The 25,091-nt window shown below is 41.6% G+C and overlaps 1 protein-coding gene across 1 annotated transcript in view; it reads right to left on the minus strand.

Moving 5' to 3' along the window:
• SYNE1 (spectrin repeat containing nuclear envelope protein 1) overlaps positions 1–25,091 on the minus strand; it is a 507,598-nt gene that overhangs the window by 189,815 nt on the left and 292,692 nt on the right. The window contains 8 exon segments of the mRNA XM_043511213.1: positions 4,739–4,957; positions 7,386–7,530; positions 8,539–8,876; positions 10,113–12,273; positions 14,291–14,556; positions 18,146–18,322; positions 19,811–19,936; positions 24,893–25,039. Coding sequence (XP_043367148.1) covers positions 4,739–4,957; positions 7,386–7,530; positions 8,539–8,876; positions 10,113–12,273; positions 14,291–14,556; positions 18,146–18,322; positions 19,811–19,936; positions 24,893–25,039 — 3,579 coding nt within the window.

A 25,091-nucleotide genomic window follows, 5' to 3' on the forward strand; every position in this document is an offset into this window, starting at 1 on the left:
AAAGGTGGATACAGTTGATAGGAAAAGATCTAAATCTAGTGCTCTATTACTAGAATCAGTAACTCATTATGATGCATTACGATTATACAGGACCTGGTGGATTCTAAAGCTATGTTATGGTCATTAAATCTGAGAACAAAACCAGGCAGTGAGTTCAAATTCAACCTATAACAGAAAAAAGCAGCCATGTTGTTCCAATCTGCCTCTATCAAAGCTGGATTTTTTTATTGGTATAGAAGGCTACAGCTTGTTCAGGAAGGTCAGGCAGGAAAAAAATAGGGCGGAGGTGTTACCTTGTATATCAAAGATGCGTACACTTGCAGTGAAATTGAGATAGAAGTGGGAGGCAGACCTGATACAAGTCTCTGGGTAAGGATAAAAGGGATAAAAAACAAGGGTGATATCATGTGAGGTGTCTGCTATAGACCACCAACCAGGAAGAAGAGATGGACAAAGCTTTTTTTAAACAACTAACAATCATCCAAAACAGGAGATGGTGATGAAGGGGGATTCAACTATCCAGACATCTGTTGGGGAAACACTGCAGCAGGCCAGATTATCCAACAAGTTCTTGGAAAGCATGGGAGACAACTTTTTATTACAGAAGGAGGAGAAAGGATGAGGCTGTTCTAGATTTGATTCTGATCAACAGGGAGGAACTGGTTGAGAATTTGAAGGTAGAAGGCAGCTTGAGTGAAAGTGATCATGAAATGATAGATTCATGATTCTAAGGAATGATAGGAGAGAAAACAGCAAATAAAAACAGTGGACTTCAGCAAACTCAGAACTGTAGGTAAGATTTCATGGGAAGCACATTTAAAGGAAAAAGAATTAAGGAGAGCTGGGATTTTTCAAAGAGACACTATTAAAGGCACAAAAGAAAAAACTCTCTCAATAGGAAAGATAGGGAGCATGGTAATAAGACCACCTTTGCTTAGCTAGGAGATCTTCAACGATCTGAAACTCAAAAAAAAAAAAGTCATATGAAAAGTGGAAACTAGGTCAAATTATGAAGGATGAATATAAAAAAACAACACCAACTTGTAAGGATAAAATTAGAAAGGCTAGCATACAAAACAAGATTAAACAGGCTAGGGACTTAAAGGGTAACAAGAAAACATTTTTCAAATACATTAGAAGCAAGAGAAAGACCTACGACAGGTGGGGCCATTACTCAGTGATGGGGTAAGTCACAAAGAAAATGCAGCAATGGCTGAAGTGTTAAATGCCTTTTATGTTTCACTTTTCATCATAAAGGTTAGCAGTGACTGGATAACTAACATAGTGAACATCAGTTTAAATGGGGTAGGATCAGAAGCTCAAATAGAAGAGTTACTTGGACAAATGAGATGCCTTCAAGGGCCTGGTGAAATACATCCTAGAATACTTAAGGAACAAGCTGAAGAAATATCTGAGCCATCCGCAATTATCTTTCAGAACTCATGGAGGATGGGAAAGATTACAGAGCAAAATTTGCCCTGGAAAAAGGCAAATACAGTACCTATCTATAAAAAGGGAAACAAGTACAGTCCAGTGAATTACAGACCAATCAGCTTAACTTTGGTACCCGGAAAGATAATGGAGCAAATAATCAAACCATCAATTTGTAAGCACCTAGGAAAAAATGAGGAGATAAGTAACAGTCAATATGGATTTGCCAAGAACAAATCATGTCAAATCAACCTAATAGCCTTCTTTGACAGGATAATAAGCCTTGTTGAAGTGGGGGGGGGGGGGGAATGGTAGATGTGGTATATCTAGACTTTAGTAAAGCTTCTGATACTGCCACAAATGACCTTCTCGTAAACAATCTAGAGAAATGCCACCTAGATCAGGCATTGGCAACCTTTCGCCCACGGCCCGCCAGGGAAAGCCACAATGGGGGCTGCGGGAAGGGCAGCAAGCACATCCCTCAGCCTGAACCTGCAGACGCTGCAGGTAAACAAAGTGGCCCAGCCCACCAGCCGCTTTCCCTGGCAAGCTGCGGGCCAAAGGTTGCCAATCACTGGCCTAGATGAACTTACTATAAGGTGCACAACTGACTGTAAAAGTGTATTCAGAGTAGTTAGCGATGGCTCAAAATCAAGCTGAAAGGGTATATCAAGTCCCAAAGGGTTCCGTCCTGGATCTGGTTCTATTCAATATTTTCATAAATGATTTGGATAATGACAGAGACTACGTGCATGAAGTTCGCAGATGATGCCAAGCTGGGAGGGGTTACAAGCGCTTTGGAGTACAGAATTAGAATTCAAAATGATCTTGTCAAACTGCAGAAATGGTCTGAAACAAATAGGATGCAATTCAATAAGGACAAATGCAAAGTATTACACTTAGGATGGAATAACCAATTGCACAAATACAATATGAGAAATCACTGCCTAGGAAAGAGTACTGTAGAAAAGGATCTGCGGGGGAAAGTGGATACAAACTAAGTAAGTGTCAACAATATAATACTGTAAGCAAACATCATTCTGGGATGTATTAGCAGGAGTGTTGTAAGCAAGACACGAGAAGTAATTCTTCCACTCTACTCAGTGCTGATAAGCAGGGATCATAGAAATCTTTTTGCCATGGAAAAATGCACAATTTGCATTTTTACAGTGAATCTTTCGTTTTTATGTTTTCTAAAAATATAAAAAAAATCCATATATTAACTAAGGGGAACCCCGTTTATCCGATCTGACTGGGACCAGGGTCAAATCAGATAAGCAAAAATTTGGATAATCCGGAGACTGGGCAAAGAGCTTCAGCTCCAAACAGTGGGGCTCCTGTTGTCACTGCCTGGAACTGAAGCTCTGTGCCCATTCTCTGGATTATCCAAATTTTTGCTTATCTGATCTAGTGCCGGTAGCTATTAGATTGGATAAATGGGGTTTCATTGTATATTGTGGGTAGGGAAATTAAAGTTCAGCAGTTCATTTTAAATTGTAGAAAAACACAGAATTTAATGTGTTTTTTTTTTTAAATCGGAAAATGTTGGGCTTTTTAAAATCACAGAAAACTAGGATCCCTGCAGATAAGGCCTCAGCTGTAGTACTGTGACCATTTCTGAGCACCACACTTCAGGAAAGATATGGACAGGAGAGTAATCAATTGTTCTCCTTAACCATGGAGATAGAACAAGAAGTAAGGGGCTTAAATTGCAGCAAGGAAGATTTAGGTTAGATTTAAGAAAAACTTCTTAACTGGAAGGGTAGTTAAGCACTGGGACAAATTACCTAGGGAGGCTGTGGAATCTCCGTCACTGAAAGTTTTAAAGAATAGGTCAGACAAACACCTGTCAGGGATGGTTTAGATAATATCTAGTCCTGTCTCAGTACAGGGGATTGGACTAAATGACCTATTGAGATCCCTTCCAATCCTAGATTTCTATGATTCTAGAATACTGGGCTGACCCAGTAGTCAATGCGGGAGATCTGGTTTCTGAGACTGTATGTTCACTCTGACAGTTGGTAGCGATGGAAGGATGGTAAGGGAATGCCTTGCATTGCCACTGAGTGTTGAGTGACATCATCTTGTTGATTCAGACATGGTACCCTGAATTCTCTTTATATAGAAGGAGTCGGCGGCCTAGAGTTGGCCCTTTGGGAAGGCAAAGGGAAGAATGAGGGATCAGAGAGAACTACCAAAAGTATCAAAAACAAAAACAGGATTGAATTTACTGTACATAATATTATTTCCATTCCATTTTAGGTGTGCAATATGGTCTGGAGGAATAGACATAGGTGTCAGGAGTTCTGAACCTGCCATTGTTAATCACTTGTTGTTTGGCCTTGGACAAGTAGCTGGGCTTCTTAGTCTCAGTTTCCCCATATGTAAAATGGGAATGACAACATTAACGGACCTATCTAACTAATTCAGCCTTCAGCCCTGTGAGGTAACGTCTGTACAATGCTTTGAATCTGTAACACATTATATATTACAAGTAGCGAAAACATACAAACAATAAAGTAGAAAGGAGTTATCTAGACTGTAGCGGGGTGGACACCCGCTCGGGCCCAAAGGGGTTTATAGATAGCCCTGGGAGAGGGCTGGGGCAGGGGAAGAGCTGGGCTGATTGGCAGAGCAGCCGTAGCTGGGGGCCATGCCCCAAACAGACCCATTGGACCTTATAAAAACCAGGGAAGCCAGGAGCAGAAGAGACACTCTCTCTAGCTTCTGAGAGGGAGGGACCTGGCTGCAGGGACCTAAGCAGCGTACCTAGATTAGAGCAGGGCTGGGGAAGAACCTGAAGAGCTAGGGAGCTCCAGCCAGGAAAGCCCCAGGCTGCGGCCTAGCATTAGGCCCAACAGATACTGGGTTGCAGGGGACAGCTCAAGGTTAGACAGAGGTAGCAGGTCCAAACCCAACCTTGCCTGTGATGAGTGGCTCATACTGCAGTCTGCTCCAGGGCGTGGGGGCTAGCTGGTGACTGGCAGGAGCCACTCATCACAGGCTAGGTTGGGTTTGGACCTGCTACCTCTGTCTAACCTTGAGCTGTCCCCTGCAACGATTGAGGTGAGGTAGGGATAGTGGGTGGGGGGTTCCCCCGGGACAGGGAGACCCAGAACTGTGGGGTACCGCCAGGGGGCAGCACCCAGCGAAAGGGGCACGGGGTCCTGGGAGGGACACGGGAGTCAGCAGCAAGGTGAGACACCGGCCTGAAGAGGGTGCTCCGGAGGCTGGAATGCTCATTCCCAAGACGACCAGCAGGAGGCGCTGCTGGTGAGTCTGCACCCCGTGACACAGATCCTTATACCTTATTATTAAAGCCTTTCCACTTCTGCACTGCATCTTCCAATATCTTCTCCTGCTCTTGGGCCACACTCCGGAGCCGTGCCCAGCGCTGCCAGACAGTTGTCATTGACCTGCTTATTGTTGCCTTACTGGCATCATTTCCAATTTTTTCCAGCTGAGAGGCCTTTTCCTCCAGAACTGTGATCTTCTCATGGAAGGCGTTTACCATAGACACCAGGGACTGAAAAAGCAAAACAAATGGCAGGATTTTCCTTTTTATAGTAATGCCTGAATTGCTACTCTTCTACCAGAGTAGAAGCTACTTCAACATTTCCCTTGGGAAGTTTATAACACATCTATGGGCTGAAATGAGGCTTTAGCCCCAGAGCAATTTTTTTCAAATAGTTTTTTGCCATTAAAATGTTTTACATACATAACAATTTTAAAGTGCATCCATTATCCATGAGTACAATGTGAAAAGTTTTGCATACCAGCAGTAGCTTTAGTGGAAGCTGTGTGTACACTAGTGAGTTTAAACACTAAGGCTCTGAATCTCCACTCGGTATGAACTTGGACATAATGGACACTGGTAGCCAAAAGGAGCCACTTTTGGCTCCTCAACTCAGTGCCACCTGGTCCCAGCAGAAGTCAGAGCAGCAGCAGGTCAACTCTAATTTCTGCCCCAATCCCCAATCTACCGGGACAGTGCATTCACTTGGCAAAGGAGGCAGAGAAGTCACCAATACCAGCTCTATGTCAGTGGAAATTCTCTGCTGGGAATCTCCAGCTGGTTTCCAATGCTAGCTTTAATCTGGAGCATCTGGCCCTAGGCGTAGCTCTCTACAATGAGTAAACATTTGAAACGCCATATGCACCTGCTTTCTTAAACTATGTATGCACTACAAGCCAGGGATGTAATTTCTTTGCTCGAGTATGTGTACTCACATTATGCTCGTAGTAGTCTGATGAGAGGTAAATAGCAGTGTACCTGCAGCAGCACTGGTAGCTACAGCAGAGGCCTGGTTAAGTCAGGCCGAGCACAAACCCACCTGAAACCAGTGGATAAGTACTTGGTACAGCTCAGCCATGCCTCCTCTGCCACTATCCATGCTACTGCAGCTACATTGCTATTTATACTCACGCTGGCTTGATGAAAGCTACTCTGAGTAGGTGTACGTGAGCAGGAAAATCATGCCCCTAGCTCTGTGTGGACATAACTTCACTCTCAAGAACACAAGGTTTTTAAAAAAAGGGGTGTGTGTGACTGAATGCTCCCCTGTATTTACACCTACACACCACTGAAATAATCCCGGAAAAAAATATGCCTTGAGCTATCATTTGATAACTAATAACTTGCTGGTCAAGAATATCATGGTGAAATGTGTGAGGCAATATTACACGTAAACTTATGAACCTGTTCCTCAAAGACAAAGTACAAACTAATGCCTCTAACCAAATGTTATCAAAGTTACAGGGCAATTGCCTGTCAAGTGGCCATTCTTTGGTAACGAAGAGGGGCAAGAACAGATAACCACATGGGACCTCTTTCACCACAAGACTCCATGTTTCCATCCCCACAGTGGGAAGGAAAATGCATTTCAAAGGGTGACTGGACTATAAAAGTGAGGGGCAAAACCAACCCATGTTATCTCTCCCTCTCTCTCACTTTCATACAAGACGACAAAGGAACCAGCCTTTGGACTTTGGAAGAGGTTCTGACCAAAGAATTTGGCCTGCCCTGTTGCTTGGAATATACGGTTAAGAATATTACCTTGAACCAAGTATAGTTTAAGTTTTAGTTACTAGAAAGCATTTTATCTTTATTTCTCTTGTAACCATTTCTGACTTTAATGCCTTATATTTGTACTCACTTAAAACCTCTCTTTGTAGTTTATTTAATTTGATTTATTGTTTTTAAATCAAAGCTATTCCAGTGCTGTGTTTAAATTGAACTCTTTGGGTAATTCTAGTTAAAATAGCAAACTGTTTGCTTACTGACTCCTTACAGGGGCAACAAACCTCTAATATCTGAACTGCCCAGGAGTGTGCAGAACTCATGTCTTTGAGAAAAGTCAGGACTGGGAGTGTGTTGGGATCACCCTGCAAGTGGTAACCAGGCTGATAGAAGCTGGAGTGTGACTGGAGTGTTCCTGACTGGCTGAAGCTACACACAGACATTTAGGGTGTGACCTGCATGCTGTCTGTAAGGGGGGCCCAGGTTGGGCGCTACAACTGTAAAGCACTGTGAGGGAACCCAAGGCTGCAGGGCAGGTGGTGACAACCCCTCACCAGTCTGGATTGCATCCCAGAATGTGACAGTGGATTGCGAGTGTTCAAGATATCCCTTAAATACCATGGACTCAACTCAGAATTTTTAAGTTTTGTTTGTTTAAAATAGATCCATAAGAATATTTCAGTGCAGTTATTTTATATTTAAACAAACCTTTTCGGAGTCTACCATTGAAAACACTATATATAGGAAGGAGAAGTCATTCTTAAGTTATTTCACTTAGGCTGTAAATAAAAGTCTAGATTATAAACCTGACGCTTCATCACCTCACATATCTATCTAGTGGGAAAAAAAACAACGATGCAAGTCACTGATTGTCCTTGATATCCTGCATATGGCACAAGATTTAATTGATTCATATTGTTTTCAGTAACCTTACCTTATGTGCTAACAATTTCTCTTCTGCTTCATGACCAGAAGGAGCCTTGGCTACAGAGAATTCAGATAATTTCTTCTCAGCCTCGTTCATCAATTCAATAACCTGCTGCCTTGCTGTCTGGTACTCCTGCCACTGAGATGTATGCCTTGCAAAATGAAACACCAGCAAGAAAGATTTAATATAACACAAAATCATTTAGAATCAAACATTGTAACACCAGGGTCTAAACTTCACATATTTTGCTATTAGCAAATCTCTCCCATGGCTGGAGACGGGCTGCTAGATGGGGAGGGCTCCGAGTCACATCCGAGAATTCTTTCCTGGATGTCTGGCTGGTGGGTCTTGCTCACACGCTCAGGGTCTAACTGATCACCATATCTAGGGTCAGGAAGGAATTTCCTCCCAGATCAGATTGACAGAGACCCTGGATTTTTGTTGTGTTTTTTTTTTGCCTTCCTCTGCAGCATGGGACATGGGTCACTGGCAGGGTTAAACTAGTGTAAATGGTGAATTCTGTAACTTGAAGTCTTTAAACCATGATTTGAGGACTTCAGTAACTCAGCTAGAGGTTAGAGTCTTTTTCAAGAGTGGGTGGATGACATTCACCTGCAATGTGTAAGAGGTCAGACTGGATGATAATTATGGACCTTTCTTGCCTTAAAGTCTATGAGTCTAATACTTATTTCATGAGAGGTTTCATAGTAGCAGCCGCGTTAGTCTGTATTCGCAAAAAAAAAAAGGAGTACTTGTGGCATCTTAGAGACGAACAAATTTATTAGAGCATAAGCATCCGATGAAGTGAGCTGTAGCTCACGAAAGCTTATGCTCTAATAAATTTGTTAGTCTCTAAGGTGCCACAAGTACTCCTTTTCTTATTTCATGAGAGAAACTCAACGTTTCTCAAAATCATGAAGCCCTGTAAACAACATCATTTTGGATACTGCTATACTCATTTAAAAATAAGTAAATTGAAACGTAGAGAACTTCCTAATGGTAAGTCATCAGCACAGGAGGAAACAGAATCCAGGAGTTCTGAATCATAAGCAACTGCTCTATTCCATAGAATACGCTCTTAAACTTCAGTGAAGTTTCTGAAGTGTCCCCCTTTCTCTCAACAAAACATGTTAAATTTAAAAGTGAATAAAAAAAGTACTTCTGCAGTTGATCCTGCTGGATTTCAGATTCTTGCTTGGTTCCTTTGCCCTTTTCTTCTAAAACAGCTACATTCTGTAACAGCTCCTCTCTTGCTGTGGCCTGGATCAACGGTTCCATCTCAGACACCAGGGCTTGTAGCTCCTCCAGATGACCAAGGAATTGACTTTCTGTGCTGAAAAATTCAGTGTGATTCCTCAGGTTCTCCTCAGAGCTCTCCACATCCAGACCATTCCTTGCCAAATGTAGCAATTGCTGGGCATCCTCAAGCCAGTCACCAGCTGTTTGTATCACTTGGTAGTACCTTTGGCATAGGCTATAGAGTTTAGTCAAAACAGCCTGAAACAACAGTGAAAATACTGCACACAGTTACAGAGGCAACTATCTACAACAGCAACAAAAAATCCCAACAAAGTGTGACAGCTTCACCCACTCCCCACCATTTTTCATCTTTTTCTTCACTGGGGGAACAGCAGCTGTGGAAAGCGGTCGTAAATATAAAGGGAAGGGTAAACACCTTTAAATCCCTCCTGATCAGAGGAAAAACCCTTTCACCTGTAAAGGGTTAAGAAGCTAAGACAACCTTGCTGGCACCTGACCAAAAGGACCAATGAGGAGGCAAGATTCTTTCAAAGCTGGATGAGGGGGGAACAAAGGGTCTGTCTGTCTGTGTGTTGTTTTTGCTGGGACCAGAGCAGGAATGCAGGTTAGAACTCCTGTAAAGGGCTAATAAGCAATCTAGTTAGAGATGCGTTAGATTCCGTTTTGTTTAAATGGCTGATAAAATAAGTTGTGCTGAATGGAATGTATATTCCTGTTCTTGTGTCTTTTTGTAACTTAAGGTTTTGCCTAGAGGGATTCTCTCTGTTTTGAATCTGATTACCCTGTAAGGTATTTACCATCCTTATTTTACAGAGGTGATTCTTTTACTTTTTCTTCTATTAAAATTCTTCTTTTAAGAACCTGATTGCTTTTTCATTGTTCTTAAGATCCAAGAATTTGGGTCTGTGTTCACCTATGCAAATTGGTGAGGATTTTTATCAAGCCTTCCCCAGGAAAGGGGGTGTAGGGTTTGGAAGGATTTTTTTGGGAGGAAAGACATTTCCAAGAGGGCTCTTTCCCTATTATATATTTATTTGTTAGATGCTTGGTGGTGGCAGCAATAAAGTCCAAGGGCAAAAGGTAAAATAGTTTGTACCTTGGGGAAGTTTAAACTTAGGGGGTTTTTCATGCAGGCCCCCACATCTGTACCCTGGAGTTCAGAATGGGGAAGGAACTTTGACAACAGCATTTTTTCTCTGCCCATTACTGAGACTCAAGCTCTGGGGAGGCCACAAGGAGTATGTATGTGTGTGTGTGCTGAGGTGGATCTTACTCTTTTCTGTCCCTATACTGCGTCAAAGGGCTGGGCTATGAACTGTGCCTAAAACCTCAGAAAAGACCATATGATTAGCAAAGCCAATCTGTTCATCATGATCACAGACAATAAGCCAAGGCAACCTTATAATGATGTTTGTTTTCAGCAAGAAGCAAATAAAATAAATAAATAAAATATAGACTAAACGATGCACTAACCTGCCTCATATGAATGGCTTCTTGAACTTCACCATCTAGTTCTGATAGCTCAGCAAGGCTGTTTTCCAAGTCAGCAGGTATCAGTTCTTTAGCCTTCATGTACTTCTCCTTTTCTTTACGGTTCAGCGCATTCATTATTCTCAGGCTTGACTGCACTTCTTCCTGATGAATCTGAATCTTTCGGATCTCTTCCTGAATGTTTTGCAGTTTTGGGTCCAAGCTTAACGTTCCATTAAGTTCTGCTTTCACCCATCTCAGCCAGTCAAGTGAACGACAGATTTCAGTCTGGAAGTCTATGCTTTGCACCAGCCTGTTTTCACACTCCATCACTGTGTCGCCAATGGCAGCATGCAACAACTTCATTTTCTCTTGCCAAGACTGTACCTGATGATTTGCCATCTCATAGGTGGATGGGTCAAGCTGAGGATAAAGTGTTTCCAGATGTTCAGTAACTCGCTTCAAAAGAATCCCGGTCTCTTGCAGGCTGCCAGCCAGAGAATGGTAGCTTTTCAGCTTCTCCTCTACTGGGAGTGTTTCTTCATTCACTTTCATCTGCTCTTTCTTCACTGCCTCTAATTGTGTCTCAAGCTGCATGCACATTTCCTCGTGTTCCTTATAGGCCTCTATAGCATCTTCCAAAAGATTAACTCTCTGTTCTATTTGCCTTTTCAGCTTGTGATACAGGGTGGTGAGTTTTAACATCTCTTCAGGTTTCCATGGTTGGCCAGTGCTTCGAAAAGCCTCTCTCTTCTGGTTCAATTCATCCATTGCTGCACCAAGGTTCACCACTTCACTTAAGAGAGCTTTGTAGTCCTGCTGGAGTGATACAGCCTCTTTGGATAAAAGAGCCACAGGAGCTTTGTTCATACTTAAAAACTGATCTTCCAGTTCAGTTAGAGCCTTAATTGTCAACTCAATCAATGAAGCGTATTCTTTGCGAGCATGAATTGCTTCCTGAACCTTATAGAACTTATCTTTGGCTAAGGTAATGACAATATTAAATTGCTGTGGCAGGGCATTCAGTTTTTCATCCAGGTAAGAATGATCCACTTCATTAAGCGATGGCAAGATCTCCTGACCATCTCTTTCCAGTGTAAGTAAAAGATTTTCATATTCAGGAGACTGCTCAAGAATCTGCTGATACTTTGCCAGCTGTGAGTATAATTCAGAATTACTATTCATTAAATTGATTTCTGGAAATGTGACAATATCAGCTTGTTTTATCCAATGAGAAGCTTTATCCAAATCTTCCTTGAAATATTTCCTGGAAACCATATTTTTCTCCAGTTCTACCAGTCGCTGGCTACACTTTTGTAAAACAGTGTCATACACATTCTGTAATTCCTGGAGTTTGTTTAACACCTCACTCTTTTCTTGTTCTGTTGTTTCTTTCATTAAATCCCTTCCCTGAGCCCACAGCCCAGTTATTTCACTCTGATAGGCCTTCATGCTAGCTTGGGCACTCTTACAAGTCCTGATCTGTTTGCTCACATCTTCTGGCAACAGACAGATATGTTCATGAAACATTACCTTTTTCTCATGTTGCTGAATTTGGTTTGTAGTTTGAAAAGCTGCCATGAGGAAGTGAGTCTTTTCAGATAATGCCTTATTCAGGTATTTTTTCCTCTGGCCAACCAGATCATTAAGACAATCCATGTGATTCTGTGCATCTGAAAGGGATTTCTGGAGGATCTGCCTTTCATTGAGGCCGAGGTTAGTCATCACCCTGTCAGCATCCTTTATGAGTGCTTTGAGAACAACCTTTTTGGCTTCCAGTTCACTGCAAACAGTGAGATGATCCATGAGAAGGCTCTGAGCCAGGTCTGGAGGAGGGCTCTGTTTAAGAGCCTCAGAGATGCTAGGCTGCTGCTCTTCTGCCCACTCTATCAGTTCCTGAAACTTAGAATGCACCAAACTCAGCTCCTCTAAGGTTGTGATAGAAACCTGGATTTTTCTCTTGACTAGGTCCTCCAGCTGAGACCAGCGTTGTTCAAAATGACCAGTCTGCTCTTTCACTAATTCTTTGTCATCTAGATTCAGATGTTCCATCATTTTCTGTTTCTGGTCTTTCAGGTCTTCAAGGGCAAATATCCTTTCCTGCAGAGCCAATGCTATGTTTTTCAGAGCCTCAAGGTGTACAGTCGTACTCTCAGCATCTGATCTGTTGACAAAATGCATGGTACAAAAATTAAATGCCAGCTGGTATCTGTAGTGGGGGCAGTCACCCTGCTCTGGCTCAGAATGCATTAAAAGCCAGCCCCCTGAGAGTCAATAAGAAAAGGCTGGGAGGCAGCCAATCAGGGCCAGGCTGGACCCTATAAAAAGGCTGTGAACCAGGAGCTGAGTCAGTCTCTCTCTAGCTTTGGAGAAAGACGGACCTAGCTGCCTGAAGGAGCATAGGATACTGTGAACAGAGCAGTGCAGGGGAAGAGTCAGGCTGAGCTGGGGAGCTCAGGCCTGGCGACCTCCCAGGCTGCGGCCTGACAGGAAGGCCTAGAGAGGTACTGGGCTGCAGGGAAAGACAGCAGATCCAAACCCCCCTTGCCAATGATGAGTGGCCATTACACTGTAGTCAGCCCCAGTGAACAGGGGCTAGTTGATGACTGGCAATAGCCGGTGAGGTGGGCTTAGAGGGTTGGGGGTTCCCCTGGGAGGGGAGACCCAGAGTGGGGGGCCTGTTGGGGCAGAACCCCAGGGTAAGGGACATTAGGGTCCAGGAGGGACATGGGGACCTGAGGCAGGTGAGCCACCAACCAGCAGAGGGCGCGCTGAGCTGGAAGCGAGCTAATTCCCAGGGCAACCAGCAGGAGGCACCTCATGGGTAAGTCTCAACTCGCTACATGATCTCAGGGTACGGTTTTCAAAGGAGCCAAAGACATTTAGATGACATCATATTGAAGTTCATTGGGATCTGGGTGCCTAAATCCCTTAGCTCTTTTGAAGACAGCCACTTCAATCATTAACTACAAGTTTAATATTTCTACTATTCCTCCCTCTTCTCCACAAGGTGTCTGTCATTTGGAAAAAACATTCAAATTAGCAATGCAAGTACTGGCAGTTCACACATGTAACATATTGTATATGTAAATAACAAATCAAATATTGCACTAGAGAAAATATTACAACAACAAAATATACCTTTGTTTAGGACCCAATCCATTAAACTCAAAGGGAGTTTTACCAATTGACCTCAATAGGAGCAGAATTGGACTGTTACTCTTTTAAATTATAGTCTTAGGCGGTGCCCAAAATATTATCCCATGATGCAGGAGAAATTAAGCTTTCAATAATTTAAAACTAACCATTATATAAAATACAATGGAATAGTTTAGATATGTGGTACTAATATCAAAGCATGCCTTTTGGAAGTGCATTCCTGATTAATTCTGTCATGTATTTATTTATGATTACAGAATTATGCCTGCATGACATTTTGAATAGTTAAACTATAACCTCGCAAGATATGACAACCCTGCAGTTCTCAATTATGCCGTGAATATTAAAGGGCTTCTAAAGGGGAAAAGGTAGCACAGACATAGGTCCAAATCCTCAGCTGGAGTTAGTTAGTGTACGCCCCTCGAAGACAAGAGCTGAGGACCTTGCCTATTTAAAAAATACAAGCATTGTGTACTTCGACCTCCTTCCACCTCAAAATAATGAATTCTGCTATTAGGAGTTTTTATTAAGCAAGGTATAGAAAAAAGATTTTACTGGACATAGCCTCTTAAGACACTGTAAGAAGTAGGGTTGCCAGTTCTCTGGTTTTCGACTGAAAAGTCTGGTTGAAAGGGGACCTGTACAGTGTCTGGTCACATGTACTGACCGGATACAAAAATTCCAGTTACTGGGGGGGTGGGAAAGGGGGCGCAAGAGAGGAGGCGCTGGGTCATCAACCCATGCCAGCCCCTGCTCAGCTGGGGCCATCTCCTACCTGCATCTCACCGGCAGGCAGGCTCTTGTCCTAGCCTCGGAGCAGAGGGAGCCAGCTGGTGGGAGGAGAAAGAGGGACAGCAGCGAGTGACGGGCAGGGCCTCAGAGGAAGAGGTGGGGAAGGAAGAGGTTCTGGCTCTCCTGCTGTAGCGTCCGGTTTTCAGAAATCAGAAATTTGTCAACCCTAGTAAGAAGGTTTCTTAACAAGTGTGGGATATATCAGGTTTATATGAGTCAGGCCTCTCTACCTGGCCAGGTTGTCCCATTCCTTTGTAAACTTTTGCAAGAAGATTTCTACTACATTCATGCGATCATGGTAATCCCTTGTCCTCTGAAGATCTTCCTCTCGCTGTATGAGCAAATTGTTTGCCTGAAGGCAGAGGTCCACCCACTGGCTGCTGAAGTGACCCATTTCCTTATGCTCAGGAGACTCCTGTCCTTGTGTTAGTTTATTCACCTTTTCAGTCACAGCAGTAAGAGCTGCCTCTTTAGAACACAGCTTCTGACTGAATTCCTGTTAGAGAAAGAAAACAAAAATTAAATTGAGATGTTCCATTACAAATATAATCTGAGGTTTGAACGAAAACTCTGAAAACATCCTGCTTAGAGCTAGGCTGTGGTGCAGCTTTATGAAGCTGTGTAGGTATACAAGGGGAATAAGATCCTTTCCCGACCCTGGCTTGCTGCTCCAAGTACAGGGTCGGGGAGGGGTATAAGAGCAATCTCCACAAAGTTGCAATTGAGAAGAGCCTAGTAGCAAATTATGTTCTTCAAGGGAGCAAGGGTGGACGAGGGGAGGAATTGTGACTGGAGTTATAGCCCCTTCCCTGGACTTCTCCTGGGGACACAGCTAACCCCACCTCTCCCACAGGGCAGAACAGTCTATCTTTTATTAGAGTCAATTCTGCCAGTACTATATCTAGCTATATCGATAGCAATCTCACACAAATTTTTTAGGGCTGTCGATAAATCAGTTAACTCATGTGATTAACTAAAAAAAATAATCACGATTAAAAAAATAATTGCTATTAATCGCACTGTTAAACAAAATACCAATTTATGTTTATTAAATTTGTTTTGGATGTTTTTCTACATTTTCAAACATCTATTTCAATTACAACACAGAATACGAAGTGTACAGCGCTCACTTTGTATTTTTTATTACAAATATTTTCACTGTAAAAATAAATCTTATTTTCAATTTACTTCATAGAAGTACTGTAGTGCAATCTCTTTATCATGAAAGTGCAACTTACAAATGTAGAATGTGTGTTACATAACTGCACTCAAAAACAAAACAGTGTAAAACTTTAGAGCCTACAAGTCCACTCAGCCCTACTTCTTGTTCAGCCAATCGCTGAGATAAACAAGTTTGTTTATATTTACGGGAGAGAATACTGCCTGCTGCTTCTTTACAATGTCACCTGAAAGCGAGAACAGGTGTTTGCATGGCACTTTTGTAGCCAGCATTGGAAGGTTTTATGTGTCAGATATGCTAAACATTTGAATGCCCCTTTATGCTTCGGCCACCATTCCAGAGGACGTGCTTCCATGCTAATAATGCTTATGAAAAAAATAATGCATTAATTACATTTGTGACTGAACTCCTTGGGGGAGAATTTTATGTCTCCTGCTCTGTTTTACCCGCATTCCGCCATACATTTCATGTTATAACAGTCTCGGATGATGACCCAGCACATGTTCATTTTAAGAACACTTTTTCCACTGCAAAGTTGACAAAATGCAAAGATATCATTGTGAGGTACTTCTGTAGATAGATACAGCACTTGACCCAAGATTTAAGAATCAGAAGTGCCTTCCAAAATCTGAGAGGGATGAGTTGCGGAGAATGCTTTCAGAAGTCTTAAAAGAGCAACACTCCAATGCGGAAACTATAGAACCGGAACCACCAAAAAAGAAAATCAACCTTCTGCTGGTGGCATCTAACTCAGATGATGAAAATGAACATGTGTTGGTCCACACTGCTTTGGATTGTTATCGAGCATAATCATGTTATCAGCATGGACGCATGCTCCCTGGAATGGTGGTTGAAGCAATAAGGGACATACGAATCTTTATCGCATTTGCCATGTAAATGTCTTATGACGCTGGCTACCACAGTGCCATGCAAACGCCTGTTCTCACTTTCAGGTAACATTGTAAACAAGAAGTAGGCAGCATTCTCTCTCATAAATGTAAACAAACTTGTCTGTCTGAGCGATTGGCTGAACAGGAAGACAGACTGATTGGACTTGGAGGCTCTAAAAAGTTTTACGTTTTATTTTTGAATGCAGGTTTGGTGTTTTTTACATAATTCTACATTTGTAAGTTCAACTATCAGGATAAAGAGATTGCACTACAGTACTTAGGTGAATTAAATACTTTTTTTTGTTTTTTACAGTGCAAATATTTGTAATAAAAATAAATATAAAGTGAGCACTGAACACTTTGTATTCTGAGTTGTAATTGAAATAAATATATTTGAAAATGTAGAAAACATCAAAAATATTTAAATAAATGGTATTATACATTATTGTGTACAATGTCACCTGAAAGTGAGAACAGGCATTTGCATGGCATTGTTGTAGCCAGCATTGCAAGATATTTATGTGCAGGATGTGGTAAAGATTCATATGTCCCTTCATGCTTCGCCCACCATTCCAGAATACATACTTAGATGCTGATGACAGGTTCTGATCAATAACAATCTAAAGCAGTGTAGACCGATGCATGTTCATTTTCATCATCTAAGTCAGATGCCACAAGCAGAAGGTTGATTTTCTTTTTTGATGGTTCCAGTTCTGTAGTTTCTGCATTGGAGGGTTTCTCTTAAGACTTCTGAAAACATGTTCCACACCTTGTCCCTCTCAGATTTTGGAAGGCACTTCAGATTCTTAAACCATGGGTCAAGTGCCTTAGCTATCTTTAGAAATCTCACATTGGTATCCTCTTTGCATTTTGTCATATCTGCTGTGAAAGTGTTCTTAAATCGAACATGTGCTGTGTTATCGTCCGAGACTGCTATAACATGAAATATATGGCAGAATGCAGATAAAACAGAGCAGGACATATGCAATTCTTTTCCCAGGGAGTTCAGTCACAAATGTAATTAATGCATTATTTTTTTTTTTTTAACCAGGGTCATCGGCATGGAAGCATGTCTTCTAGAATGGTGGCCAGAGAATAAAGGCGAATAGGAATGTTTAGCACATCTGACACGTAAATACCTTGTAATGCCGGCTACAACAGTGCCATGCAAACACCTGTTCTCAATTTCTGGCAACATTGTAAAACAAGAAGCAGGCAGTATTATCTCCCATAAATGTAAACAAACTTGTTTGTCTTAGTGATTGGCTGAACAAGAAGTAGGAATGAGTGGACTTGTAGGCTCTAAAGTTTTACATTATTTTTTGTTACATAACTACACTCAAAAAAATCTGCATTTGTAAGTTGCACTTCCGCAATAGAGATTGCACTACAGTATTTGTATGAGGTGACTCGAAAACTAGTATTTATTTTATCATTTTTACAGTGCAAATATTTGTGAACACTGTACACTTTGTATTCCGTGTTGTGAATTGAAAAAATATTTGAAAATGTAAAAAAAATCCAAAATATTTAATAAATTTCAATTGGTATTCTATTGTTTAACAGTGATTAAACTATCAGATAAAATTTGACTAGGGCTGTCGATTAATTGCAGTTAACTCATGAGATTAACTCAAATAATTAATTGCTATTAATCACAGTTTTAGACTGCTTTAGAAATAGTTAAGTTATTTAGTTAGTTTTCATGGTATGTTACAGATTTTAACTTCAGACTAAATGCAATAGGCAATTAGCTTCCTCAAAGCAATGGGAACCTAGCACAGTAAAGATTTGACTGTCTACTCTAAAACTGTAGGGGAAGTATTAAAGTATTTCCCTTTTTGTTTTAGCTCTCTGTAGCACCAACGTAAGCAAAAACAATCCCCTCATCCTTCCTTGCATGACTGTTACAGAATCAATGCACCCACGGAGGGGATATAGCAAGTTCTATAATAAAATGAACTGTTGGATACATTTCCTCCTTTCTTTGCTTTCAGAACATAATGACTCCTTACCTTAACCTGCAAAACCATGTTTTGGGCAATGTTTAGTTCCAGTTCTGCCCACCTCCTCTTCATATTCTGTAGTTGGTGGTCTGCATCCTGGAAATATATCCAAAGCTCAGCCTTCATTTGTTTTATCTCTTCCCAACCTTGAGCCAGGTACTGTGAGTGCATTATCTGCTGCTCGATCTAAAAAGAAAATAATCGCGATGGGGACGTTTTAATGTAAGTATTCATGTGCTGTGCAAAATGTATAGTAGAACTATGCAAAGGACAGATTTGAGGAGTAGATTCTGGAGGGGACTAAGTGGAGCTTGCAGAAGGCATTACTGTCCAAAAAAGCCTTAACCTTGGAAAGTCATAAAACAAGACTGTGTCAGAGGAAAGCCACAAGAAATTATTAGGAAAGCTAATTCACGATTGACTCGTAATAAATTTCTTTGTAAGAGACTTAAAGAAAAAGAATCTAACAATTATTTAAAGATTAATTCAGGGCTAAATGATTTCTTTAAAAGCTCAAATCAACTATACAATTAAAGTCTCTCTTCTCTCTTGCTTGCACTTCACAAATCATGCCAGATGGTGACATATATAAACATACATTCACCCTCTCACCGTGAAAACTTAATTCAATTTTGTGTTTCATTCTAATTTTCTTAACACAGTTCTTTTCCTTGTGTGTGTTTTAGGAGAATTCCCAGAATTCAGCAAGGAGAATGCTTACCAAATCTGAGTCCATCAGTCACATTAAACCCATATTAACAGAGTGTCACTTGCTTCAACTGCAACAGTGAGATGCCTTTAAGACTTACGTTCTCAAAAGGCTTAAAATGTCTCAGTGCTATCCTACTTATATTTTTTTTCCTGCTTGTTATTTAACAAGCCATTCTTATTGCTAAGACTGGAAGCACCTTTTATCTATTCTGTATATATCTGCAGACTGTAGTTTATGGGTTGCTTGGATTTGGATTTTAACTTGCTTCTTTAATATGGAATTTGATTACTGTATGCATTAGACTGTTACACTCAATGGAATGAATTTTAAATGTTATCAGAATGTGGTTTTTCCTGATAAAGCATGTACTGCAGTGAGATGTTTTCATGGAAGAATGTAAATGATGTTTCTTCGTGAATAACTTAGGTGTATATATTTTAAGTTTAAAACTCTGATATAATATATTTCTACACATGCACATGTAAAAGCACATTTTATTTTAAAATTAAAAGTACCATTGTAGAAGATTTTATGGTAAACCAATTTTAGTGATAAACAAGAAAATCAGCCTTGTGTTTCATAAGTTTACGTTTTCTTAAACACTAAGCACTAGAAAATAGCTGAAGTCATGTTTGTGCAAATGAAAACAGTAATACACTGGCCCAGGTTCTGCTTTTTCACACAGCCATAATATACACTATATACCTCTGCCTTGAAGCACTGTTCCTGAAAATCCCCACTCCAGCAACCTCATTCTAAGATGCTTGTTGCATAGCAGGATGGCAACATGAAAGTATAATTTAAAAAAAAGTAAAATTTCCTCAGTGAGAAAGTTAAGAAGTAAGTACAGAAGATGTTTCTTTAAACCATTACCCAATATGAACCTTGTATAAGAGGACAGATCAAGACAATTAAAACTCTAAGGAGGATTAGGAGGTTGGCTGCTGTAGTTTATCTCGTACCATTTGCTTGGTTTGTTGAATGTCTGTTGCTGTATTCTTCACTCTGGTGTCTGACAAATCGCACATAGAGCACAAGAGATCCAAGTATGTGTTTGCCTGTTCCTGCAGAGCTCGGAAATGTTTAACCTGCAGGAAGACAATCCTCATATATATTCTGGAATTCATCACATTGCATTAAAACTTTCATTTGTCATAATTTTCAGATGGATAGAAAATGTAAGAGACCAGCTTCAGAGAAGGCTATTTTGTCTTGACCACAATTATCTGGACTATTTACCAGTAAGCTTATGGGAAATATATTGCTCACAATGCTAAAGAACGACAACTATATCTTGTTTATTTTTTAGATCAAAGCACTGAGGGACATGCTGTCCCCATATGGATTATTCCCTTCAAAAGAACTGTTTAAACATGCAGAGTTTCATCTAGATCATTTCCTCAGTGGAAAAGGAAACAGGATTTGAGCCGAGAGGGGTGGCTGTCTAGACCTATGAATTCTCCAAGATGTGAATAGATTCTGGGGGGATTCAAGGTGATCTATGCAGAGAGCTGGTTGCTCCATATACGCTTCAGAAGCCTCCCAATCCTCCTTTGCCTCCATGGCAGCACAACTCTGACAGGCTAGGGACTCTCCCTCCAGCTACTGTCCATGGGATGTCCCTTGAAGGAGGCTCCCCATCACATAGGAAAGGGTTACATTAATATTGACAAGCATAGCACTAACTTACCTACTCAAATCATGAGTGGCTGGTAAGGAAACTGTATCCTATAGAAAAAACGGTCTCCCATAACTGGCCTCACCACGGAGTGAGAACCAGTCCCTGAAGAACTCTTTCAAAGAGGCGCAAGGGAAGGGAAAAACAATGCTACAGGGGTGGTACTTTCTCCTTCCCTATCCTGCCCAGCCATAATCTCTGGCATGAGTCCCCTCCACTACTAGATGTAGGTGATATGACCCTAAATTTCTGAATGTGCAGCTTCAAATCAGTTCAATTTTAATCCAGGGCTCAAAATTTATGCAAAATAGTTAAGTATTAAAAATAATCAAGTAAAAATGAAACAACAACAACAATTTCAAATTACTTTCTAAGGTATCAGAGTCCTATGACAACACCTTAGTTCACACTTCCTTTCTGTATGGGGAAAAAAAAACCCAGAAGAGGTCAAAATCCACAAAAAGGGCACGGGACATGGAAAATTCCTTAAGGTAATTTTTGTATGAGAGTGATTCTTCATGGGTGCATCCGAAATCAGATCTCAGATAAAGATATTGTCAGATGGATATACAAGCTGTACAAGACCAGAGATAATTCACGTCAGGTTAAAAGAAAAGGATGACTTCTGGCACCTTAGAGACTAACAAATTTATTTGAGCATAAGCTTTTGTGAGCTACAGCTCAATTCATCGGATGCATTCAGTAGAAAATACAGTGGGGAGATTTATATACGCAGAAAACATGAAACAATGGGTATTATCATACACACTGTAAGGAGAGTGATCACTTAAGATGAGCTATTACCAACAGAAAGGTGGAGGGGAAAAGAAGAAAACCTTTTGTGGTGATAATCAAGGTGAGCCATTTACAGCAGTTGACAAGAACATCTGAGGAACGGCGTGGGGTGGGGGAATAACATGGGGAAATAGTTTTACTTTTTGTAATGACCCATCCACTCCCAGTCTCTATTCAAGCCTAAGTTAATTGTATCCAGTTTGCAAATGAATTCCAATTCAGCAGTCTCTCCTTGCAGTCTGTTTCTGAAGATTTTTGTTGAAGAATATCCACTCTCAGGTCTGTAATCGAGTGACAGAGAGATTGAAGTGTTCTCCGACTGGTTTTTGAATGTTATAATTCTTGACGTCTGATTTGTGTCCATTTATTCTTTTATGTAGAGACATTACACAAAGTAAAACTATTTCCCCATGTTATTCCCACCCCCCACTACTAGGCAGCTCTCTAACACTACTTTCTACAAGCCATTATCCTCTAATCCCACTGAGGATTACCAAAAGAAACTACACAATTTGCTAAAGAAATTCCCTGAAAAAGCACAAGAACAAATCCACACAGACACACCCCTGGTACCCCAACCTGGGGTATTCTATCTGCTACCCAAGATCCATAAACCTGGAAATCCTGGACGCCCCATCATCTCAGGCATTGGCACCCTGACAGCAGGATTGTCTGGCTATATAGACTCCCTCCTCAGGCCCTATGCTACCAGCTCTCCCAGCTATCTACAAGCCAACAGGAACAGTATCCCTGATAATGCCACGGCTAACCTGGTGGCTGAACTTTGTGACTTTGTCCTCACCCATAACTATTTCACATTTGGGGACAATGTATATATCTTCAAATCAGCGGCACTGCGATGGGTACCCGCATGGCCTCACAGTATGCCAACATTTTTATGGCTGACTTAGAACAACGCTTCCTCAGCTCTCATCCCCTAATGCCCCTACTTTACTTGCGCTACATTGACGACATCTTCATCATCTGGACCCATGGAAAAGAAGCCCTTGAGGAATTCCACTATGATTTCAACAATTTCCATCCCACCATCAACCTCAGCATGGACCAGTCCACACAAGAGATCCACTTCCTGGACACTACGGTGCTAATAAGCGATGCTCACATACACCACCCTATACCAGAAACCTACTGACTGGTATTCCTACCAACATGCCTCCAGCTTTCACCCAGATCACACCACACGATCCATTGTCTACAGCCACGCTCTACGATACAACCGCATTTGCTCCAATCCCTCAGACAGAGACAAACACCTACAAGATCTCTATCAAGCATTCTTACAACTACAATACCCACCTGCTGAAGTGAAGAAACAGATTGACAGAGCCAGAAGAGTATCCAGAAGTCACCTACTACAGGACAGGCCCAGCAAAGAAAATAACAGAACGCCACTAGCCATCATCTTCAGCCCCCAACTAAAACCTCTCCAACGCATCATCAAGGATCTACAACCCATCCTGAAGGACGACCCATCACTCTCACAGATCTTGGGAGACAGGCCAGTCCTTGCTTACAGACAGCCCCCCAACCTGAAGCAAATACTCACCAGCAACCACACACCACACAACAGAACCACTAACCCAGGAACCTATCCTTGCAACAAAGCCCGTTGCCAACTCTGTCCACATATCTATTCAGGGGACACCATCATAGGGCCTAATCACATCAGCCACACTATCAGAGGCTCGTTCACCTGCGCATCTACCAATGTGATATATGCCATCATGTGCCAGCAATGCCCCTCTGCCATGTACATTGGCCAAACTGGACAGTCTCTACGTAAAAGAATGAATGGACACAAATCAGACGTCAAGAATTATAACATTCAAAAACCAGTTGGAGAACACTTCAATCTCTCTGGTCACTCGATCACAGACCTGAGAGTGGCTATCCTTCAACAAAAAAACTTCAAAAACAGACTCCAAGGAGAGACTGCTGAATTGGAATTAATTTGCAAACTGGATACAATTAATTTAGGCTTGAATAGAGACTGGGAGTGGAGGGGTCATTACACAAAGTAAAACTATTTCCCCATGTTATCCCCCCCAACCCCCCGCTGTTCCTCAGACATTCTTGTAAACTGCTGGAAATGGCCCACCTTGATTATCACCACAAAAAGTTTTCTTCCTTCCCCCCGCCCCCCTCCTGCTGGTAATAGCTCATCTTAAGTGATCACTCTCCTTACAGTGTGTATGATAAAACCCATTGTTTCATGTTCTCTGTTTTTGTGTATATAAATCTCCCCACTGTATTTTCTACTGAATGCATCCGATGAAGTGAGCTGTAGCTCACGAAAGTTTATGCTCAAATAAATTTGTTAGTCTCTAAGGTGCCACAAGTACTCCTTTTCTTTTTGTGAATACAGACTAACACGGCTGCTACTCTGAAACCTTTCATTTCAGGTTGACAGAGCACAGCACTAAAACTTGCCTACTAAAGTCATGTGTGGCTGGTAAGGAATCTGTATCCTACAGAAAAGCCATCTCCCATAACTGGCCCCACCATAGAGAATGGTTGGATGACTATGGAGGCCACCCCGCCACAACTCCAGTGTGATGGTTGCAAAGCATGTAGCTGTCTGGAGATGCGGAAATTCATACATGAGCTCCCCAGTTTCTTCACTCCACTATCTACCTGTCCTGTCATTTATATCATCATTATCACCATTGCTACCAAGGTCTCCTAGTCCTTATGGTTGGGACAGTCAGTATTCCTATCCAACAGCCAGCGTTATTTTCAGTGGTTCTAGGATCTGAGAGAACTCCCCTGTGCAGCTGTGGGTAGAGGAATTGATCAGCTTTGAACTTGGCCTTCTGCGCTTCAAAATAAAATAAAAAAATCCTGGAAGCATCTGGGGACAGATCTTCTGTACCAACTTTCAAGTGCTGATGTGCCGTGAAAAGGAGAGTTTCTGCCACCCTTCACTGTTTGGTGTCTATTGGAGCGTGTGGATGGGATGCATTTTTTCAAGTCCCATACTTTCATGTGAGGTTTGGGGAGCCTACATATCTCCTTGCTTCCTTTCCCTGGCAGACCACCACAAGAAAGCTGTCAGCCAGGGACAACCCAATAACCTCAGGCTGAAACCTTTTAAAAAATTTTCCCATGACACCACTATGTGCCAATGACACCACTGTAATGGGGCTGGTACAAGAACATAAATAGACAGATGGATAGATGGGTGGGTAGGCAGACAGGGAAACTCGGTGTTAAGCTCTACAATGAAATCTCTGAGCACATTTATTGAGTTGCTCAACTTTATGTTCAAATATCTTATTTTCATTTATGATGCTGGGCTAGCAAGAGTCACACAGTCCTAGGATGGAGTAGGTGCACGGTGCCTAAAACTGCATTAGGCTGCCCCTAGTGCATGAACATTTAACCCTTGGAACTGCGAGTAGCCAGTGAGGCTCTGAAGTTTCCATGAGTGAAGAGCCACAGAAGCAGTTTTCTGCTAATATTAAGCACTTACTTGGATTCACACCAAAAAGGATAATTGAGTGTATAAACCCAGTTTGCTCAAAATGCTGCTCATGTGTACAACTTTTACCTGCTTAACTGCATCTGCCAGGCTGAAAGGTGGCCACATGCTTAGTTTTAACTCTGGCTGAACTGTAGAGAGCCAAGCCTGACACTGTTGTAGAGTATCCTGATGGTTAACATGCTTCTGGAGTTCATGTTCCAAACTCTGGTACACCTAGAATAAAAAGAACAGTAAAGTCATCGACACTTCTGACACCGATATTAAA

This window comes from Dermochelys coriacea, chromosome 3, assembly GCF_009764565.3.
Source record: "Dermochelys coriacea isolate rDerCor1 chromosome 3, rDerCor1.pri.v4, whole genome shotgun sequence".
In the NCBI taxonomy this organism is placed as follows: Eukaryota; Metazoa; Chordata; order Testudines; family Dermochelyidae; genus Dermochelys; species Dermochelys coriacea.